The 23,265-nt window shown below is 39.8% G+C and overlaps 1 protein-coding gene across 2 annotated transcripts in view; it reads left to right on the forward strand.

Annotated features, from left to right (window-relative positions):
* Positions 1-23,265, forward strand: part of RASA3 (RAS p21 protein activator 3) — a 134,131-nt gene that overhangs the window by 15,653 nt on the left and 95,213 nt on the right. For both annotated transcript variants that reach the window (XM_065651437.1, XM_065651442.1), the window contains exon 2: positions 23,102-23,219. In XM_065651437.1, the coding sequence (XP_065507509.1) occupies positions 23,102-23,219 (118 nt within the window). The remainder of the gene's footprint in view (positions 1-23,101; positions 23,220-23,265) is intronic.

The raw sequence follows: 23,265 nt of genomic DNA on the forward strand, positions 1-23,265 counted from the left end.
GTTTTGACATAATGCAGAACAAATCAACTTCTCCTGAGTCAGTATGTTAGCTCTTTTAGCTGAAATGCTTAAGGGGAGTAGAAAGAGTTTAGCAGAAGCCAAGAGACTATTTGGGTCTGGAGAACAGAAACAGAGGAGGAAGCTATTATTAAGAAACTGGTACTAAACTGTTGCTTTCCCTTTTCTTCTCCCTGTGTGCCCCTCCACCCTCCCTTCCCCTCCCAGCAGAGCTTATTCAGACTCTTCCTGTTCTTCTGCAGGGTTTAAAACCAGTTCTTGCCTTTCTATGAGCTGGCAGTAATGGCATTTTTAGCATTGCACTACTGTCTAAAGGCCCCAGTTCTGGTCTAGAGCATTGTTTTGTGCAAGTAACTTCTAGTTGCCTGGAGTCTAAACAATGTAGAGAAGCCTCATGTCACCTTGATAATAAATCCATTTTTGTATTCTAGCTGCTTACCTTTCTGAAGAGCTGTTGGTCGCTTATGTTTCAAATATAACCTTTTGCTTAGCCTTGAAGTGTAGTCCTGTTTTGGATAGCAGTGATTACTTAAATACTCCAGTGGTCCTTGTGACCTTAGTAACAGAACTCTCAGTGCCCTGCTGGTATAAAGGGGTGTTTTACTAATATTTATAGCAGAACTGTATGAACAAAGGATGAATTTAATGTGGCTCTGTTAAGCTGTGAGGCCATCATATCCCACTTGTCATGGAGCCCAAAGTGGACTGCTTGGTAAAGAAAGGCAAGCGGGAAGCTGTGTGTGACAGCAAAACAGGGAGGTCAGTAATCTTGCCAGCAAAGCAGGGAGTGCTGTGATAGCAAAACAAGAAGAGCAGAGCGGGTCCATGATGTGAACCAGGGTCGGGTGAGAGCCCAGTGATCAGCAGGCAGCTCTGTAGTGATGGGGTAGGTCCAAGGTAACATAGGAAATTAAGTCAGCAGATCAAGGTCAGGATTAGTAAAGTAAATCACGGAATCACAGAATGGTTGGGGTTGGAAGGGACCTCTGGAGATCATCTAGCGCAACCCACCTGCTAAAGCAGATTCACTCAGAGCAGATCACACAGGAATGTGTCCAGGTGGGTTTTGAATGTCTCCAGAGAAGGAGACTCCACAGCCTCTCTGGGCAGCCTGTTCCAGTGCTCTGGAACCCTCAAAGTAAAGAAGTTTCCCCTCATATTCAGATGAAACTTCCTGTGCTTCAGTCTATGCCTGTTGCCCTTCATCCTATTGTTGGGTACCACTGAAAGGAGTCTGGTCCCATCCTCTTGACACCCACCCTTGAGATATTTGTCAACATTGATGACATCCCCTCTCAGCCTTCTCCCGGCTGAACAGACCCAGCTCTCTGTCTCTCCTCATAAGAAAGATGCAAAACGGCCAGGCACAGACAAACCTACGGCATAGCTCTGGCAATGTCCAAGGGCGAGCTAGAATGTAGCTCTAATGTGGAGAAAGGTGCCTGGTGAGGCTTGCTTCACAGCTTACACAGCTGCACCGTGTCACAGCTGGCCCTGAGCCAAGGCGTTCAGACCTCTGAGGGGTAGGGGAGAGAGACTGTGCTCAGGGCCTTGGCACCACCCATGTTTTGGTAAGATCTTGTCTGGGCTAGCCTTTGTCTCATAAAATCTTCTACAGCCCTTCATACTGGGGTGGCTATGGTGGGAATCCTAAAGGGTGAAAAGAGGAAGTGCAGATGCAAATAACAGAAAATAGGGCTGGGTGTTTTGTAACACTAACTGTGGCAATAAAATGCATCCTGTGTGCTAGGGGAGCCAACCCCCCATTGAGATTCTTGAAGTCACTGTGACTTACAATGTAAGGTGAGTATTTCCACTGCTCGTTGTCGATAAGCAGGAGTGTGTGGGAGACTGTAGGTATTAGGTAGCCATTGCTGCAGTATGTAAGAACGATTGCTAATTAAATTGTTGGGATGGAAAAAAAATTCTCTTGAAGCCTCTTCAACCTCTTGCAGCTGTGTTTTGTCCCTTTATTCATCTATGTATTTTGGCTTATATCTTCCTCTCATTCTAAGACATTTCTTAGTGATTTATTCTTCCCTTTTTCTGTGGTTTGAAAACTGTGTCCGATTTTTGTGAGGTTTCTGGTGCATGTTCTTACTTCTCTCCAGGCTATGGCAAGCCTGCACTTACACCATGTCAGCACTATTGTGTTGATTAGCAGAAGAGAACTATTAGCGTAATGTTCCTTTGTTTCCTGTCTCTTTTCTTCCTCCCTTCCCCTGAAGGATTTTTTTAGACTTCTCTGTGCTATTTCTGTGGGAGCTGTACTGAGAGGGTTTTTGCAACAGGCAGAAGGGTTGTGTAAAAACTAGCTTCTGAGCTCAACCAGTGGTTCTCCCTGCAGACCTGGGCTCGAGATGAAAGGGTTCTGTTTGCATTCAGGTTTCCTGCTGCTTTGAAAGATGGTAGGGTAGTGTATCTCATCACAGCAGTACTTGCAATGTGCTGCTTCCACAGGAGGGAGAATAATGACCAGTGTTTTATAGATAGGTGTGTGGTGCCTCAATCTTCCCCTTTAATTCTACCTGTTTAAAAGAGCTAGAAGAAGTTATCAGTGTGGTTTGTTGTTTGTTTGGGGCTTTTTTGTGTGTGTGTGTTTGTGTGGTTGGTTGTTTTTTTTTTCGGTGGGGTTTTTTTGTTTGTTTGTTTTGGGGTTTTGTTTTGGTTTTGGTTTTTTGTTTGTTTGGTGGTGGTTTTGTTTTGTTTTTTTCCCAGAAAGGTGAATGAGAACTCATGCAAAATACTTTGAATTGCAGCCTGAATGCATATCGTGGAAGATTCACTTTAGAAAATGCTGGAGACTACTATTAAATGTAACTGAAGCTTGTTCTGCATGAACAAATTGCTCAGAGGTTTTTATCCTCACATAAGATGCACATAAAGTCTGCGCTGTGTGAGTTCAGTAATTCCTTGCTGCAGAACAGCAAGCATTCCTGTATGTTTAAGGGTAACTTGCTGTGTAAGAGCAGGGAGATGACAGACAATCAAGTTAAGCAAAGATGCAAGGAGACAGCAGTTATGGGGTGGGGGGGGAAAGGCTTTCACAACTGTCACGTAAAGAAAATGGTAGAGGATCTCCCTAAACCTAGAAGCAGAGCTCATGAGAAGTTTACAATTAAGTTACTGAACGTTCCTTTACAGCGTGCCTTTACTGTTAGTAATGGGGTTTTACGTGAGCAATTCTACTTAAGTGCAGTGTTGGTTCTGGCACTGTCTAGCTTAGATTAGGTACTCGTTTGAGCTGAAGCCTACAGCAAGGAGGTGGAAGTGGAGAGAAGTTGAAAGGACATGCTTATCTGGTTAAGTGGCTTTTTCCTCCCTGGGAAGACCACAGAGCTGTACTATCTATTCAGAAGATATCTTCCACTGGATGTGAGCTGTTGGTAATTTGCACCTCTTAATGATAACAAGTGAGAGAACTTTATTTGAGATAACCCATATGATATAAGTGATTGTCATAAAGCATTTTTATGGGGATCTGTCAGAGGAGTAAAAGGATGAGGAAGGAAGCTTGTTGTTAAATGGGTGTCCTCCTCATTCCTGCAAGGCCACTGTGACTGGTTAAAGCTCAATTAGATTCCTCGGCAGATTTATTTTAGGTCATCATTTTGCAGTTCTCAACTGTAAATGTGCCCCATCTCTTTCCTTTTGAATGTAGGCTTGACTTTGCTACCTCTGATTTGTGAAGAAAACAAGGCAGAGTCTGTGCTTAAGATTAGAAATACTGCTTCTAATCTACAAGACAAATTTTGGATATATATGTTTACATCTACTTTGCCTTTAGAAGGGGAGAAAAGTAATGGAAGAGGTACCACTTAAACAGGTTTGGGTGTGGGTCTGATAATAGGGAATGGCAGTCTGAACACCACTTACTTGAGTTCTATGGTTTGCAAGAGAATAATGATTTGCTGTGGTGTGGTGGTGGTGTTATATTTTTTTTTTACCTCCCTTCATAATGTGGACATGTATCAACTTTGGTTAGCCATGCCAACAGGAGTTACACAACTTAGTTGGAATGGCACACTGTACTGGACAGAGGATATCCCGTGAATTTGAGAATGAAACTTGTAGATGTTAAATGCCAAGGCAAGAGTTAATTTAAGACCCACTTTCCATAAATAGAGGAAGTTGATTCATACAGTCATAGCTAGAGAGTACATGGGCACATCTGAGACTTCACTGTCTTGCTTGAGATCACAAATATTGTGTAGCAGTCAAGTTGCAAAACCTGGTCTTCTACCTTTAGAATGGAGGTCAGAAAGACAAAATGGTGTGGAAGGAAACATCTTTTTGTATATAATTGCTCTCTTCACTGCTTGAGTTTTTAATACTCCAAACAATTTCACTATTCCAGAAACTTCGGATGCACTTATGATCTAGTTAAAGGTTAGCGTCATATTTAATTGTGCTTGTAGAAGAAAAAACTATTCTGTAACTCAGACAAAATTGTATCCAAAAGCAGCAGAGTAAGTACTGTCAGAAATAAAATTAAAGTTTTTAAAATGTTGGCTCAACAGAGTTTTAAAGTTGAAAGTTCCTTGGAATTTGTATAGGGTTTTCATATATCTCTATATTATATATGGGTATACAGCATATAAATATATAATGTATTATAATTACATACCTGTATAATATGTTGCAATAGTTAATTATATGTGTAGTATATTTTATTCTTATATGCTATATATATTTTTCTATATATTATCATGGAGAACAGCATTTCAGTGTGTATATATACTGACCACATGCTCTGCAGTTTTGAGGCACATTGGCTACAAATTACTACAATTAAGCATTATAGGTTGAATAATTACAGGGACTGTATCTTAAGCTATGCTGTCAATTATATGGTTGAGTTTATCCAGAGATGAATGTAAGACTATCTCTGTTTCTAAATGTACTAACCATCTGGCACATCTGTGTGTGGTTTGGTTTTTTTTTGGTGGTTTTTTATTTTTTGGTGGGAATGAATAATAACACACACACACAATTTAAGTTTTCTTTTGGGCCAATTTTGCTGTCGCTGTAAAGCTGGTGTAGAACTGCTTTGGTTATTTGATTTCTGGCTACTTAGAAATGTTGATATAATAGGTGGTAAAGGCTGGTACCTGGCACGTTAATGGAGTAGGAGAATAGAAGTGGGAGTATTTCTTTGCAGTTCTTTAGCGGGCTTTTGAAATATGTTTGGATCGGCAGAGACTACTTTGGATTTTAAAATAAATAAATTTGCGTGGAAAAGATACGCATGTTCTAAGTTCTTCAGTGTATACCAAACTGAGTAGTCACTTGCAGGAAAGAGCCTGCCCAGAAAAATGGTGAAGCGTAGCATTGTTTTCTTCGCTATTCTAAATGTGAGCCTAACAGATATTAGTAGATCCTGAAACCTGGGCTGGTACTTCAGGGGTCTGCTGCCCACTGCACTTCGGCCCTAAGCATGTCAGGAAAAAGATTAACTCTTCACTTACTCTAAACTTTTGTGCTTCCTTAAAGTAGGTGGTCAGAAGCCTAGTTTTCATTTCTGTCCAAAATTTTTCCTTCTTTTCTAAATTGGTCCTGCAGAAGGAACAACCAGTCGAGCATTCAGTGCTGTCTGTCTAGAAATACTGCTGTTTTGGTAGGAATTTTTGTAAACTTTTAAAGAGTTGTTTCAACATGCAATAGCTCAATAATACATGGTCTCCCTCAACGCATGTTTAAAATGTTATAGTGATATATTAGTAGCTTTTTAAATTTTGCTCTTAAGTGTATGGAATATGCCTGAAATGCAGTTGATAGGCTGCAGTTGATGCCAGACAGACATAAATAAAATAATCTCATTATGTTCACAGGGGCTATTAGTGCAAATTTAGATATTTTTCTTGCTATTTTCCACCCTTACGAATCTGATTGAAGTTGCTAATGAATATTAAAAAGAATACACCCATGTTCTCCACACCTGTAATTGCGCTATCTTGATGCTGTCAGATTTTATAGGTGTTGGAGAGAAGAGATAAACTATGTTCTGAGTGTTTTTGTAGGGAATCTATAGCAACAACTTTGTGATCTAGGGTTCTCTGCAACCTGCAATTTTTCTGTGCAATTTGATGTATTCCTTGTTCTGCCCTTGTTTTTAATATGTTAATTGTGCTCTCAAGCTGCTATATATTCTACTAGCAAAATAGCATTTGGCATAAATGTGTTTTGCTGTCCTGTACAAGTGTCATGTTTTAGAGTTAATTTTTTAAAATTATCTAGCTGTTGTTATGTTGCCATCTGTTTTCCTCTAGCTTGAAGAGGAAACAGCTGTTGTGAATAATCTCAAGACAGTAATTTTAATAAAGTCTAATAGGTCTGCTTACCTTCGGCTTGCATGTATATCTGAGTGAATAAATGCACCATTTGAGAGGGGAAATGTGGTTTTACCATAGGAACAGTAATGAGTTTCTTTGGTAATGCAGTGATGCTGGTATGTCTCCTTCACAGCTGGATTTGAGTATAGCCGGAGAGATGTGTGTTATTGGGGCACGCTTCACTTGCTGTGACTGTGTGTTGTCTTGCAGAAGCGCTGCCCTCCGCTGCTTCTGCCCTCCCAGCGCTTCGCCTGGCAGGCAGCTGGAGAGCTGACTGAACCTGGTGACCTAATGTGAAAACTAACTCATGGCCCCACCATGCCCAACTTTATTCTGCCGATCAAGCAGAGGCAACAGCTGGCTATATTTGACCTCCGGGGAAGCACTGGGGGTGGAGAGCCAGTGACACCGCCTCTTCAGATGGCAGTATGCTGTTGTGCAGAATTAGGCGCAACACATGCACCAAGAAACTTGCGGGAAATATCGTTTTAGGTAAAATACTTAGTTATCAGATGGAGAAAAAAGTTACTGATAGTGAGTAGGGTATGGATGCAGTTGATGTGGCCAGCATGTAATTACTTTGTGGGTTTCTTGATCGTGTTTTAGACTTCATTTTGATGCAGATTGAGGCATCAAATGGAAGAGATGCTGTACAATACAAGCTTCAATCACAGGCGTGATTTAGCTGAATTAAAGGGTAGATGCAAGTAGACAAGTTGACTGTCAAAGAATTCCTTGAAAAAACAAGTTTAAAGCAATTTATTTCCACTCAAGCTTCTTTTTGTTAGAGGCTTTGCTGCTTTTGAGTGAATCTTTAGATGATGGCATTGTAGAACAATACTTTTAAGAGTAGCCTTGAAAGCGGGCCTGTAGTCCAAGTAATTGTGAGAATGCAGCCTCAAATTTCTTCCAAGAGCATGCACCCCATAAACCTGTTTGAGATGCATGTCTAATACCCTGTGATTGCACAAGCTCTGTCCTGTTTGCTCTCAGTGTTCCCCCACTAGAGGTAACAAGGCAAATGTCTGTGATGTTAATCTTTTAGGAACCTCCTCTGTGCTGGAGCTAGTGGCTGCATGTGGTCCGTTCTGGCCTGACCCGATCTGTTCTGCAAAATGGATTTGTGTGGAACATGAATGTGTGTGGTTGGGTTTGTGTAGAACATGAATGTGTGTGGTTGTGCCATGTGGGGGAGGATGGACAGTCAGTCAGTCGGTTTGTGGTGGCTTCAAGTGGCTGTGAAGCTACAGTGTTACTGAAACAGGTGAGGAAATCTGCTCTGGGCTTAGGTGACTCCTCTGAGCTTTTTTGTCTTTTGGAGCAGAATGAGTGTGTGGGAATTCAGGAAAGTAAGAGATGCTAATTTACAATACAGATAATATTTAAAATCAGTTATAATATTTTCCTTTGAGCTTTCCTACCAAGTTAATGCTGTTTAATACTGTATTTCTCTGAATGAATGTCCTATGTGAGCTAAGAACATATTACTACAGAAACCTCTTCTGTTATATCTGGCTTCCAAAGGGGAGAAGCTCTGAATAATAACTATAAAATCTCTCAGAAAATAACCAAATGACACTAACCGAGAATGTTGTCACCTAAGTAGATCTTTATTTTAAAGAGGGATATTTTTGCTTAACTTTGTAGGCAGTTTCTTTGGTTGAACAGCAAACTTGGATTTGCTTTCCCACTTGCAGGTGTATCTACTGCTTCACTTCTGAATTTACAAAGGAAGTACTTTAATTTCAGAACAAATTAGAGCTGGAGAGAAGAAACAAGTAGTTTCTTTTGCAGAAGCCTCCACTAGTCAAGTATTTCAAAAGGTGTACAAAGGTTGGAACAGTTGCTTTCTTGTGCTGAAGATTTTCAACATTCATATTCACAAATGGCTCATCTTCTGGGAAGGTAGTGTCTTTCTTCAGATCTCAAATCTGTAGCTAGCAGGAAGGTGGTGGTTATGGCATGGTTATTTGGGATGTAACAGTGCTGGGGGATGTGTAGAGATGAACTTATACCTCAGTGGGAACTGTTCTTGGGCTTCTGTCTGTGTTATCCTGCACTTCTCTTCCATGTGTCTATCTGCTTACTACTCGGAGTTCCTCTACCCCTCTATTTTGACACAGTATACCTCAGGCAGCTTCTCATGAAGGCTGTCTTTCCTATTAAAGTAATTTCTGTCATGAAGATTTTCTTTGCCAGATTGCTTTGCAGCTGTTATAATACCTTTTTCGTGCCTGAATTGGTGTTCTTTCCACAATAAATCCTTTGGGAACCAGTTTTTCTCTTTATATATGTGGCAGTACTGCTGGAAGTATACACTGCTGACAATAAGATATTTCCTGTCATGGTTACTTGGAGCTGTTTATCTGCCTTACCTTTTTGTTAAAAGGACCATATGCTTTGTCTTATGCTGCTCTGTGTTGGTAAATCCTGGTTCGTGTTTGATTCCCCCCGACTTGTGCTGTTACAGAAGTAGGCAAGAGGCTTCCCAGACCCAGAGGATGTTGATCTTTACTTGCTGTGCCAGGGAGTCCTTTGGTGTAAGGCATGTCAGTCAGGAGGGATTTGCTTTGCTGGCCTCTTTTTTGTTAGCCTTCAAATGCAGTTTCTGCAACATCTCATGCAGTTGCATTAGTGAATGCTGTAATGCAATACTCCAATGTGGTCTTCCATGTGAGGGATTTGAAGTTGTATTTTGAATATGAAGTGCTAGAGAGGGAGGTAGTTCAAGTGCGGCAGTTAGCTGTCTGACTTATTATGCACGATCACAGATGGAGTCTGCAACAGAACTGGGATGGAATCCAGATCTTCAACTAAAAGAGCTAACTTCTTGCATGGGAATACAAACTTCTTGCACAGAATAGCTCTGCTCTGTGTTATTGCTTTGTAAAAACAAATGGGTCATTTTTGAAACTCCATGGAATGAGTAAGGGGTTAATTGAAGCTTAATGGCCTTCCATTCTTGGGTGATCTCTGTAAAGAAGCACTGGTCTTTTTTGCTGGCCAAATGTCTGGATTCATCCCCACCCCCCAGCATTAAAAATAATGATTTCAGCATACACGTGGATTTGTCTGCATCTACTGTGTACAACTTGTGTTCTACACTAAAAGGTGAAAATGAGCATCTTTTTATCCAACAAATAGTCTTTGGATAGGCATGTCTATTTACATGCTTTTAAGTTTTGCAGCTGCTTATTGTAAATGTCAGTGAGGAGCTTTCTTACAGTCAGTGAAAGCATGTGATATAATACAGAAATCAACTTTATTTTACACTTGATTATCAGAAACATTTCTTATTCCACTCTGCTGTTCTTTTGTAAGCTGTGAATTTGCACATGGGTTTCAGGAGATTGTTTGAAGACAAGTAGATATTACACAGGTATAGCTTGGCCTACAGATACTTACTGACACTGGCTGCGTGTGATACCATAGCTTCACTTATTTTAAGATTTGTGATAAAGCTAGTACATGCTCTATCTGCAAGAAAAACGTGTGTTGTATCACTTCCCTTGGGCTCTGAAAAATTTAACTGTAAGTTGATGTGTGTGTGGGCAAGTTACCACTGTTTACCTGTTCGATGTGTTCTGTAAACTGCTGAGGACAGGGTTGGCCAAGATTTTGTGTATTTTGGACTTTTGGTGACTGACTAGGTGCAGCACATAACTGTGGATTCAAAGCTGTGAGTTTAAACGTACTTGGGTGTGTTGTCCTTATTGTTCACTGGGCTGAGGAATAAGCTCTGTTGCAGTGCTTGCTCCACTTGTGTGTCATTAAAGCAAACCATTGTCATTAACGGCTGTCACCCTTAATACTGGTTTGATTTGGAAAAGTTTTCAGTGTAAGGGTTCTTAATCAGGATTAACATCACATTGCTATATAAATTTTGTGCTGCATTATATTTGGGAATGCTGTGCCTTTGTACCTCCATCCTGTCAATTATCTTTCACCCACCCTTCCCTTTTTAAAGTTTAATTCTCCCTTATTCTATATGATTGTTTGTGTAGACTTAAGCATTTCAAGAAAGAGAATGTCTTGTGTGTCTTCATAGCTCTCACTACAGTTGGGCCTCTGCTACTTAAGCAGTCAGTGCAGGTTTGTGCTGTGTTAGACAGATTTGTGGAACTGAACATGCTTATAAAAATAAAATTTTGCAAATGTATTTCAGAGCAGTTGCCAGTTGTCCTTCATGTTGTTTGATTCCCTCGCTTCTGCGTAGCTAAATGAATTCTGCTTTGTCACTAGTAGTAAGTATGCAAAATACTTAACATTTCCAGACCGCTTACAGACAGTATGTCTTGCTCACCCCGGCTTCTGCCACTGATATGACTAACTTGTAAATTGAAACTGGAAGAATAAAAGAAAACTAACATTGATTGAGTTTCATTGTGTTAACACTTTGCATAGTTTAGAAAAGGAAAGTAGGTCACTTTCCATTTCTAATGCCCTGCTTTAGTTTGCATTAACATCCAACAGCTGGATTGCAGACATTTCATGGAAAGTTATATATTTCCCTGTAAATATGGATTTTAATAATGTGAGCATTTATTACAGGGGAATATTGTGGGGAATATTGTGGTTTTGGCTTTGGTGTTTCTTCACAATCTCAGCTGCGAATACCTGTGATGTGTTTTAGGTGCACACAGCTACACTAACTTCTGAACTATGTAGTTTTGATCACTGCTTATAAATAAATGACTATGCTCAGCCACTTCTTGCTTGTTTTTCTGTGCTATTGTGCCTGTGTTAACTATACTCAGTGCTGAGGAGTGAAGAAGTGAATGTTTTTTTTCCCTTCCTGTAGTTACTGAAGTTGGATAATCTACCATTTGCTTCTCATCATGTTGCCTGCACAATGAGTCATTCTTTCTTGGTTAAGTTTGTTCCTCAGGCCAAGATTCATGTGATGTTCCTCTTCTCAGGATGATCAGACTAATCACTGTTTGAAATCTTCTTTAAAAAATAAACTGCACTGTGAGTTGATGTCTTGCTTACCAGTTACATGCTTTTCCCCTGCTTCCTGGCTTGTTGAGTTCAGACGCATCATTATATTGAAAAATGTTTTATAGGCATCATACCATATTATTGGGGTGCCACTGAAACTGGCATATTAAATTCAGGACTCTTGGTACTAGCAAGGAGTTGGCTGTAGGGCAGATGGATTTAAAGTAGTTCAGTGTGCTGAAGTCTACGTAGTTTAAACTTGGGGTTCTGTCGTTATGCTGTTAAGAACAAAAACTACATTGCAATTGTGGTAGTAGCTTGAACTTTGTGAAACATAAATTAAAAAAAAAATAGTAATAACAAATTATTCACAGAGATGGCTGCTTATCAGGATACTTGAATCAAGCTTGAAGTATTTGGGGCAGAAATTCTTCTTGCAGAATTATTTGTACCTGGAAATATTTGCCGGAGACAAGATCTGATGGAGGTTTTGAACAACATCGGGACAATGGCAGAGTTTCCAGTGCCTATTGTGTGCTATGTTATTATGAAGGCTCTTGAAATTAGTGATCTTGGTAGTAGAAGATTTTAGAGTTTATGGTTCCTTGTGGGAAATAGCAGCCTGAAAGACTAGTCATGCAGAAAATGTGAGGTGGCTAGATCAGAAGTAGGAAGAGAGAGGGGAAAATATGTGCTGTGTGCTTGTAAACACTGAACCTGGACACTGATGTTTGCTGGCTGGGCTCCCTATCTAGTCAGCGGACAATGAGAGGAACCCTTTCAAATTATAATTCAGAAAAACAGTTACATTTGTGCCTGGAATCCTATTACACAGGACTCTTCTTGAACAGTAGATGCTAATGCTGGCACCTGAATTGTGCAGGAATCATATGAATATCCCCAGAAGCAATGTCTGGTTTGTGCCTTGAGAGCTGGGGTTATGACAGGGTGGAGGATTGGAAGTTGCTGAAATAAATGGTTATAAACACTGTCATAGTTCAAAAATGAAAGCCTGAGTAGAAGGAAAGATGAATTAATGTTCCACATTAAACTTTGATTCTGGGTCTTTTGAACAGCATTGTTTTATATCTTGGAAGATTTTAAGTGTTTTGATAGGAAAATGCTCATGAAGTAGGTGAAGGTGCAGACTAGTCGGGCAGAAAAAGAGAATATCTGTAGAAAGTTAAAACAGTGGTGTGTTTTTGGTGAAGCTTTTTGTGATGGTCTTGTTCTGCCTCCAGTTTTCAGCTGATTCTTACAGATACCAGACACTCACAAACGTTGTAAGTGTTAGTTTTCCTTTCATTCTGTGTGAGACAAATGCATGCAGTGTCTGAAACATTAAAAATTCAGCTTTGGATGAACTTTGTGGGTGTGGATGAGCAGCTTGCAGGGAATGCCCAGCTTCCAAAAGTCATTGGCAATTTTTAAAAATGCTCAGCCTCTGGGTGACTACCTACAAATAAAATTTGTTTTTGAATCTTGCTCCCATTTCTGTAAGAGTAGCCACTGAAATAAAACAGACCTGTGTTTCTTTGAAGGTCATTTGCTTCTACTACTTTGGCTTCTACTGGAAGATGACACAACCCTGTATTTTGGCAGTTACTTCCTTGGTGCAGAGATGAGTATGTTGGGTTAAAGCTTTAGCCAAAGTGAATTAGCTGGTACCTGGTGAGATGGGGACTTGACCCTGGGACTTCAGGTCTAACAAGAACAAGTGAATGCTTAGGTGAACTTCATGCATGTGAACTTCGTTTACTTTAAAGATTCTTTTCCTGGCTGCCACTGCTTGGGAGACTGGGAACTTGGATGGAGGATTTCTCATTTGTTTTTTACAACTTGTTGTGCTTAACATTGGTGAGTCAGTCCCATGTACTGCAACAAGTCAGGAATCCTTTACTGATGTATCTTAAATAATTCTTTTGTAACCCCCCCTGACATGGCAAATTGAAAGTTTAGCATCTTGGATGGTGACAGTCCAGTTCTGTCAATGTGTGGATGTTCTGTAACTATCTGGTTCTAGAAATTCTTGGAGCAAACTGTGTGGTGGCAGTAGTAAAGGCAGTCTGGGCTTCACAATAGAGGCATATTGTCCTCTCTTTTTTTTGTGCATGGCAAGCTTGCATCTGTGCAATACAGGCTATTCAACTGTGAAATAAATCTTTGAGATAATTTAAATTGTTTTTAAAGCCTGCCAGGATGGAAAAATCACCTATAGATCATATAAGGCACCAACCATAGGAATGACCAAGCGGGCTTTATTTTTTTTGTTTAACTCTACTGGAGAAAGTGCTTTGTAAATGAAGATCCAGTAACTAAGACAAAACAAATATTGTGCATTATTTTGGTGTCCTAATTTGAGCATTCTGTTCAGTACAGAGGCACGTTTGCAACATTGTCAGCTGCCTAAGACTGCAACTAGAAAGTTGTGGTTTTTGTTCAAAAACTATCTGTAAGCATATAGTCTTAGAACTAGTTATAATCATGCTTTTCATAAAATGAAGGATTTCCTGTTATGTTGCTTCTTAGTACATACAGTGCTCTTTGTGTATGAAAGAACAAATGAGGAATATGTGGCCTAATGAAATACCAAGACTCTGTCAAGTTTAAAGTAGTTGTAGTCTTGCCTGTTACTGGGTTTAAGGGAAGGTGCTAATTACTGCAAGGTTGGAGGAGGATGTTTCTGAGTTTGGGTCCTTACATGGCAAAATGAATTTTATCTTCTTGCAGGAAAGTATCTATTTTCACTGTTTTTTGAAGAAAGGCTAAAGTAAAGCAAGTTGGGCAGATTTTGAAGCTTTTTTTTCTCCCTTATGATGATGAATTTCGTAATAGGAAGCGTGTTCTGAATATGGAGGAAGACACTCTTTGCTCAGTTAATTCCTAAATTGTAGGTGATTTTCAAGATTGCATTGAACTGCCGTACTCTGAGTCACCCTGTTTCTCAATACCTGGGTTTTATTTTGGTTTTGAACACTGTGAGGCCAAAGGGACAAACTGAACTTGATCTAAACTTCATCCTGTGAAACTCTGATTAGTGAAGACATTTCTAAATAGATGAGAATCATTGGAGAAAACAGTTATGGTTTCTTAACATTGTCAATGAAACTTCAGCTTTTCAGCAATCACTCCTTTTGTTACTAGTTTTTAATCTAAGCAAAACACAACCTTTGGCAGATTTGTATTTTTCATGTTACTGTAAAAGCTTTTAGTATGCCTTATTGTGATAGAAGTGATTGCTGTCCTGGAAGAGAGAGTACATCATTCTTTTTTTCATTGCTTGTGTGTTTCTTTTTCACACAGCTATAGCTTTTTGGTCTATACTAAACAAAAAAATGGATGTACATAGATAAAAATTGTCTTTTTGTCACCTGACTTTTGGTTTTGTATGTGAATAATATAAATGAAGGCAGGTCAAAAGAAATACTTATTTTCACAGAAACTTATTTTTGCCTGATGCTGATGTTTTTGAGAAGATTACTTTTGTTCCTTAGCAATGAGTAGGCTCCTTACTATAGAACAGCTATCTTAAATTATCGTAAAGTACAAAAACTCCCAGAAGGGAGCGGTTGAATTGTTGCTGGAGTTTGGTCATGTCTTGCTTGATGTTGTAAATCATTTGCTTGTATTTCCTGTTTCATACTGTTCTTCTAAAAATAGCTGAAACTGCTCGCTGTTTGCCCAGCGCAGCTCCCTGATGGAACAGCCTTTTTAAAGTGACTTCCTCTCAGCCACCCTGCCTCTCCTGCAGCCCGAGCCATCTCCCTCATGGCCTCCCGCAGCAGATGTTCAGTGACTTAAACTTGGCCGAGAGAAGGTCTTTTATAACCTCAGGAAGCTGATTTTATTTTTCAAAAAACAGCAACAGACACAACCAAAAACCAAACCACCCCCCCCCCAACCCCACCTCAACAACAAAAAAACTACAGAAAACTGCACAAGCCACCAATCTTAATGAAGGTCGCAATTCAGAGCACAGAACAACCTCTAGCTTGTCTCTCTGCTACTGAAACTGGTAGGAAATAAACCTCAAGAGCCTCTATCAAATGCAGCTGGGAAGTTGCATGAGATATGTCTTGATTCAAAGTATCATCTTCAAAATATAAGCTGGATTGAAAAATAGTACATGGGGAGCTGAGTCTTACACTGTATCAGTACAGATAGAGAGACAGTTTGGTTAATTCATCAGTGTTTCTGCAGAAATACAAGAAAGTCACATCAAAGAAGCCTGGAATGCTAACCCTAGAGTGCCACAGGAAAACTGAATTAAAATGAAAACTCCTTGAGAACACCTTTTTCCTGGAAGTATCCTACTTTACAATGAACTTTTCAAAGTGTCCTTTTACACAAAATAGCTTCAATCTTGTTAAAAAGCAGCTGGACTGTAGATTTTTTTTTTTTTTTTTATGGCATTAAGTTACCATCCTAAGGGGATCTTTAGAGAAACCTGATTCCTGCTGTTAGACCACAATATTGGCAAGTAGCATGCAACCAGTTACATTAATGAGTTGAGGAGAATTATGCTTTTTCTCTTGTACAAACTAAAATCTTAATTTTGCAGGCAGCTCTCATGGAACTTGGGGTGTAGATGTCTTTCCTCTCAATCCTGGGATCTGATTAACAGCCCTTGTGCTATAAGCACCTAAGTACTTGAGATCATGGCAGGATCTTTTGAGTCTCCTCCATGTTCGTTGCCTCTTAAGAGAAATGTAAGGCTGTTAGCCTGCAGCTTCTCATTGCTCTCCAATGAAAATATCCTCAGCCACTTGTGTTATGCCCCGAACAGTAAAGGCAAGATATTTGGATGCTTTATTGGACTGAGATGTCTGTTCACACACATATAGGAAAGGAGGAGTTAGGCTATCAGCCATTCTGAGTGATAGGTTTGAATCTGTCCACCACAGGGGCTATAGCTAATTAGGCTTAGTTATTGTTACAGCTGATAGAAAGGCCTTTTCATTTGCTGTCTCAGAATAGGTTTCAGAGCAGAGGAAGAACTATTTGAGGTTTCTAACTGGTGTAGAGTAAGTTCCATCATGTGAAGGGAAAGAGTGGTACTGTAGTAGTATGGCACCATGTGTACTGGTGAAGTGTGTTGTGCAGAAGGGGTTTTAAAGGATGCCAAATGATCTTGTCACTAGGCTGTGAAGGCAGTAAAACTCCACGAGGTTGTAAGTAGGTATAAAGAGGTTTTGGCACAGAGATAGCAGCTGGTGGTGGTCTTCCATTTAACGCCAAAGGATTTGAGGTTGATGCTGCCTATTGCCCCTAAGCCAAGAGGGTTTCCATGGTGCTCTTGTCTAAAAAGTTGTAATTAATGTAGTGTGCTTTGTTTTCTTGCTGGTTTCTTGCTGAAGTAGCCCTGGCTGTGGTATCAAGTTGCTCTGGGGTTGTTCCAAAGGCACAGGTCGTCGGTATTGTTTTGTTGCTTTCCCTGAGTCTTCTCATGTGATGATCATTTCACATGGAAAGAGGCCGGCAGGCTTAGATTAAGAACAGGTCATCTAAAAATCTAATTTTCCAGATCATCAAAATCTGTTCACAGATGGCTATTTTTGACCTGATTTAGAAATCTAATGCAATCTGTCCCTCCATGAGAGCGAAGTGTGTGTATGTACACATAAAAACCTATGGTTAAAGCAAAGAGACTGTTGGACTAGTCATGTTTCTAGCCACATCTGTTTTAAAAGAAATATTTTTTTTAATGTAGCAATTTTCTTGATTAGGTACTTAAAAATTTCATGTGTTTTTCTTATTTTCAGGCTGTGTGATCTATATACATAGGTGGAGGGGAGAGAACACTTTTGACACTCTGCATATATTGCTGGAAAAGCATTTATTGTTTTTATGTTACTACCAAAGTACAGAAGAATACTAAGCTGCTTACATAACTCCGTAGTTGCACACTGGGTATGCTGGTTTGTGGAACTTCACCTCTTTTTTTACTTTTATTGCTTTTTTCTATTTGGAAAGGCCAACATGAATTGAAGCTTTCCCTTCTGAGGGGTACACAGGGTATATATACATATAGGAGTTATATACAAATGTAATTGTATATTGTGCTTTCAAACATTATGTTAATTTCACTTAATTATTGCGTTGGCTGTTTAGTAACAGAATCAGTTTCTGATGTGGATAGAGGTTTTCTTACTGTAACCATTTCAATATTTAAAGGGATAATTTTTTCAATATATGCCGCTTGAGGTACTGCAGTCATACCCCTCCCCTTATCCCCACCTCACCCCTAAAAAGCACACCTTGCAAAAAAATGAACTGTTTTCTCAACATTCAATATTAATGCAACTGTTTCCATTCAATTTAAATTCATGCATAGGCACAAAAGTTAGTGTGCTTTTAGGTACTTCTGCATGTTTTTGTCAACATTGAATCATAGAATTATTTAGGTTGGAAAAGACCTTTCAGATCATCAAGTGCAACTGTTAGCCTAACACTGCCAAACCCACCACTAAACCACATCTACGGGTCTTCTAAAAACCTCCAGGGATGGTGACTCAACCACTTCCCTGGGCAGCCTGTTCCAATGCCTGACAACCCTTTCTGTGAATAAATTTTTCCTAATATCCAATCTAAACCTCCCCTGGTGCAACTTGGGGCCATTTCCTCTTGTCCTATCACTTGCTACTTGGGAGGAGAGACCAACCCCCTCCATGCTACAGCCTCCTTTCAGGTGGTTGCAGAGGGCGATGAGGTCTCCCCTCAGCCTCCTTTTCTCCAGGCTAAAGAGCCCCAGTTCCCTCAGCCGCTCCTCATCAGACTTGTGCTCCAGACCCCTCACCAGCTTTGTTGCCCTTCTCTGAACTCACTCCAGCACCTCAGTGTCTTTCTTGTAGTGACGGGCCCAAAACTGAACACAGAATTCGAGGTGCAGCCTCACCAGTGCTGAGTACAGGGGGACAATCACTTCCCTAGTCCTGCTGACCACACTATTTCTGAGTGACATTGTTTCTGTTTTAGTTAAAATTACTAGATAGTTATTATAAACTTGCTGTCATCTTGATATTTTAGGTATATGCTGGGTTTTGTGTATGAAGAGCTTTTTAAGCATAAATTGTATTAGAGAATCAGAGCTGTGTGTACACACACTGTCCTTTTCCTGTTTTTGCTTGGTGTATGGATGTTGATGGAATAATGCTTTTTCAGAAGAAAGACAACTTGAAAGGGTGCTTGAGATTTTTTCTTTCCAAATTCCGGCATCTCTATTAGTATAGAGAACTTAAGGGAGAACAGGAGCAGCTTTCCATTCGTGGCATACATCGCTGCTCTGTTTTTGTTCTTGACATGCTTGCCTATGAGCTTCTTTGGAGAGTGTTTTCCTGAATATGGCAGAAACAAAGTGTATTGTTGCTGGTTAGGATATGTTGCCCATTTCAGATTTTAGGTATTTAGTTTCTGTACTGGAGTCTTTCAGTGTGCTCCCTGAATTCAGATGCTGTGGTATTGAAAGCTCAGCTGATTTTATTTGGTTTATTTTTTAGAGGTAGGTTTTTCTTTGCTTGTTTTTTTTTTTTTTTTTTGTTTTTCTGAAACAGTTTGTGAAATGATTCTCCTGTGGCATCTTGATAAAATTGAGTATGTTCTTGCTAGAAGACAGTAAGCTAAATTCATTGACACATTACAAAGCCTTCCTCAATGTGCTCATGTTGACAGATGTGTGCTGATGTCCCAATACTTAGAAGCACAGGAGCAGCAAATTTTGTTCTAAAAGGTAGAAATAATGCCTGTCGAGCATTCTCTGCTTTTCAGAAAATTGCACCTGGTGGGGGACTGTGTCAAAAGCAAAGATGAGACAAATACCTAAATTCAATTAAAAATACCAGATGCTTCAAAAAATGTAAGGTGGCAAAACATTAAAAAAATGTATATATGTATGTATATATTTGTTTATTCCTAGAAACATCTTCAAAGTTTTTCTTGTTTTTACGAGTTATGCTCACGAGCATCTAAGCAGTGCTCTTCTCTCCTATATGTGAAGGAGCCGCCTTTTTCCTTGCTTCCCTTTTGTTACCAGTATCTTAGCAGGGCAGGAGTGTATAACACTGGGCGGAGCAAAGACGATGAATATGGTTTTGAGTTTTTCCTTCTTCTTTTTCGAGTTTGTTGTGTTCCCTCTGCCTAGCTCTAGCTAAGCTGTCTGTGCTGCCGTGGTAGTCCATTTTTAAACTGTAGTAACCCAGTATTCGTGGGGAGAAGATAGCAAGTCAGTGATGTATTCTGAATCATATAAGCTATTTTAAAAGACATCCAAAATACTGAATGATAACTTTTCCACAGCTAAAATCAGCTTTGCTGGGTTTAAGAACTTAGCGCTAAGTTGAGTGCATCACACAGTTAAATTAAGACCATGTTTATTAGAAGTGTAGGGATAGAAAGAAAAGCTATGGCAAACTTGTACTGATTACTCTGCATTATGGCTGCAAATAGGAGCCTTATGCTCCAAAACAAAGTGCTTGTGTATTTTAAATTGTCAGGTCTTAGATATCTTAAGAAACGTTCTGTTTCGTCTTAGGAGAAGTGGAAAACTGAAGGTTTTAAAGGTGAGTGTATTGACCTCTTGTTTGCAAACCGTTTCTAAATTCTCTAGCCCTACAGGTGTGTCAGAAATATGAAGAGAAGGAAAAAAAAAACCAACCAGAGCTGCCTCTTGAAAATACAATTGATGAAGATGCCTCTTCTATACAGACAGGTTAAACAATGAAATTCTTGCCCAAATCAAATGATCTCATCAGCTCTGGTTGTTGAGAATATGGAAATGGTACATGACTATATCAAGTATTCTGAGCTTTCTTTTTTCATTTCAGTAGTAGCAAAATAAAAAAAAAAAGCTGAGTAAATTGTTCAGCTTCATTGTAGATGGCAAAACAGTGCCACAGAGGGAACGCTTCTGTCTTGAAGGAATCTAAAGAGCAGCTGAAGCTCTAACAGAGTGCATTTGTTGACATTAAATGTCTGGCTAGAGAGCTGAGTCTAGATATGCTTGAAAGCTTCACAATTTTTTTCTTTCTCAGCTGCTCAGTACTGGAGGAATCTGAACGACCATTGGCTGCTGCCAGCATATGTGGTGTGTGGTGTTTTTTTCTTTGTGTGTGTTTTTAAGCTTCCACTTAAAGTCAGTAACATGATTGATTAATTGACCAACCCAATATATTACTGTTTTTTTCAGGGCCTTTTTCCAGTTTGAAGAAAGAAATTACTGTAAAATATCTTCTCTCTCTGTCTTCCCTCTGTGCCCCACTTTCTAATATTGTGGTGGTGGTGAAGTTTTATTTACTGTATAGACTGTGCAGGCTGTCATTTTCCAGCGATGCTAAATAGTGTCTCCCTTTGCATTGCATTCAGCTTTCAATACTGTGGGCTTTTCCACTCTAAGTGTGTTAGCAAAGAGGAGAATTGAGTTTTCGAAATACAGTTCTTAGAGTGCTCTGACATGACTTAAGTATTAACTTTAAGTGCTTAAGTGAATGTTGTGCTTCAGAAATCTGGAAATTGAGATCACAAAATCTGGAATGGGTTTTGCATGTGTGTGTTCATGTTGAAGTACGAAGTGGAAGAGTGCAGAAAAAGGGAAACCGCTTTTTTTTTTCTTTGTTTGTTTCGTTTTAATTTTGAACTTGAAAAGTTCTGTCCCATTCTCTTGGAAGAACCATGAGAACAGTGTGCCAGCCCCAGAGGAAAACTTCCTTATCGTTCTGCTATTGAAACTCTTCCTGTTGAAACGCACGCTCACTCTCTCTGGGGAACTTCACAGAGTCATCCAGAAAAGAGGCTGGCCTCGCGTGACTTTAATGTGGGAATAGATAAGAGAAATTTGGATGCGTGCAACTTGGAGTGGAGACAAACTGAGACCTCGACCTGTTGAGGCTAGTACATCTGATTTCCAACTTGCCTGAACTCTAACAAAAGTTGGAGGAGTACCACAGCAGAATAGACTCAAGGAAGGCTTAGCAAGCAATCGGTAATCCTCAATATAATTTTGGCTAGAGCTGCTGCAGTTAAACTATTGGTAACACTTCAGCGTACTTTAAAGCCCTGTTGGGCATGCCAATAGATGTTCCAGTCACACCTTTGAATTACAGCAGAGACAGCTTTATTTAATACAATGTCTCACAACTCTGAAGGAAGTGGGAAGAATGCTATCGAGTTGCATCAGCTGAGCTGAGAGAGCAAACTTACTTAGAACTCTGAAGTGAGGCGTTACTGTCTGAAACGATGTCTTCATGTCCCTTTTCAATGGCTCTTTGTATGTGCTATGGTTAGCTTTAGAAAACATACGTATGTACGATCACCCACATACAGGCTGTTTGTGAGAAGCGTGGATGTGTGGCATTTCCAAGGGCACATCATGAATCAGTGTGCAAAAGTGTGCAAACAGTGTGCCAGAAGAGAGATCACAGGCAGGAAGACATGGAGTCCTCTCTCACTTTACGCTTTTCCTTTAAAGCTGAGGATACAGGTTGTCTTAACCTTTCATCACTATAGTTCTTCAATATTTATATGTGCACACATCACAGTGCTGTTGAACAAATCTGCAGAAAGGAAAATGTGTCTTCACAGAATACAGAGTTGGAAGAAGCAAGATGATTTCATTACTAGTAAAGCTATTTGGGAGCTGGAGACTGGGAAGGCATGTGTCTAGTAAAAAGCACTTAAGCCAAGCTGCAGATGTCCGATAAAAAGTTATATGTATTACTGTAATTTAGAGTTCCCTTCTCCACTGGCAAGCAGACCTGTGTTCCCTTGGTATGTGCACTATTATTTATATTCATTGTATGTTTACCAGGAGAGAACGATCTAGTTCCCATGGTATATGCTAATCATCTCTGGATGCTGGAAGAGTGAGGGTAAATAAGACCACACTCATTGTAAACTCAGTTATTAATTCTTTGAGAGTTCTAGGTTTTGTCCTTAGCACTACATAGATGAGTGATTTAATTCTCAGGTCCTTCAGCGAAGCCATGAGTTTCCTGTCCGAGAGTTTTGGTTTTCAGTCTGCCTAGGAAATTTATTGCTCAGCTTTTGTTATTAATGGATATGTAGAGGGGAAAGCTGTGGTTTTATTCTTGTTTCATACTCGTGTTGTAGTCTCTTGTTACCCCTAGTTCCTCAATCTTATGTCTTTTTTTTGTTGTTGTTTTTAAATATAGGATGCATACCTGTCTGTTGTTACAGTTTTCAAACAAATGTTTATTTTGAAAAATGCTCATGACTTGTAAGAGTATCTTTGTGCCAGGACCTTAGCAGCTTCACAAGTGCTAATTACCTCATCAAAGTGCTTTGAAGTCCAGTGTGTGGTAAAAGGCGGCTGGCTGTAACTGAAGTGACTGTTTTCCATCTCCACATCTGTGGAGAGTGGTGGAGCTGGGGGTCAGTCCTCATTTGCTGTGTCCTGGTAATGCCTTTGGGATAAAATTGGTGGGCTGTATGGGAGAGCTGTATTACCACACTGCATTGTGTTCCTGGTATCCTACAGGAGGACTGATCAAAACTTTGTAAACACAAATTTGGAAGGAAGCAGTATATGCCCAAATACATGTGAATAAAGCAGACAGAACAAATTGGGTTGTTGCTGGCTACTGCTGAGCTCTGAACTCAGTGACTGTCAGGAGCTCCTGCCTTGGAAATGGAATATTGCTGCAAAGTTTAATAGAGGCTAAGAAATATTTGGGAAGAAAAATAAACTTAATACTTCACTTGAGCAATGTTGCTGACACTGTTAGTTGACAGATGACTAATTCATGGATGGCACCTTAATATATAATACTTTTGTGGTTTTTTTTGTTTCTTGTCTTCAGGTGAAGCCAAAAATCTTCCTACGTATCCGGGGCCAAACAAGATGCGGGATTGCTACTGTACGGTAAACCTGGACCAGGAGGAGGTTTTCAGGACCAAAATAGTGGAGAAGTCATTATGGTAACAAATACATGTATACATGTTCTGTTAACTCTTCTCATTCTCT

The sequence above is a fragment of the Caloenas nicobarica genome, chromosome 1 (assembly GCF_036013445.1).
Source record: "Caloenas nicobarica isolate bCalNic1 chromosome 1, bCalNic1.hap1, whole genome shotgun sequence".
In the NCBI taxonomy this organism is placed as follows: domain Eukaryota; kingdom Metazoa; phylum Chordata; class Aves; order Columbiformes; family Columbidae; genus Caloenas; species Caloenas nicobarica.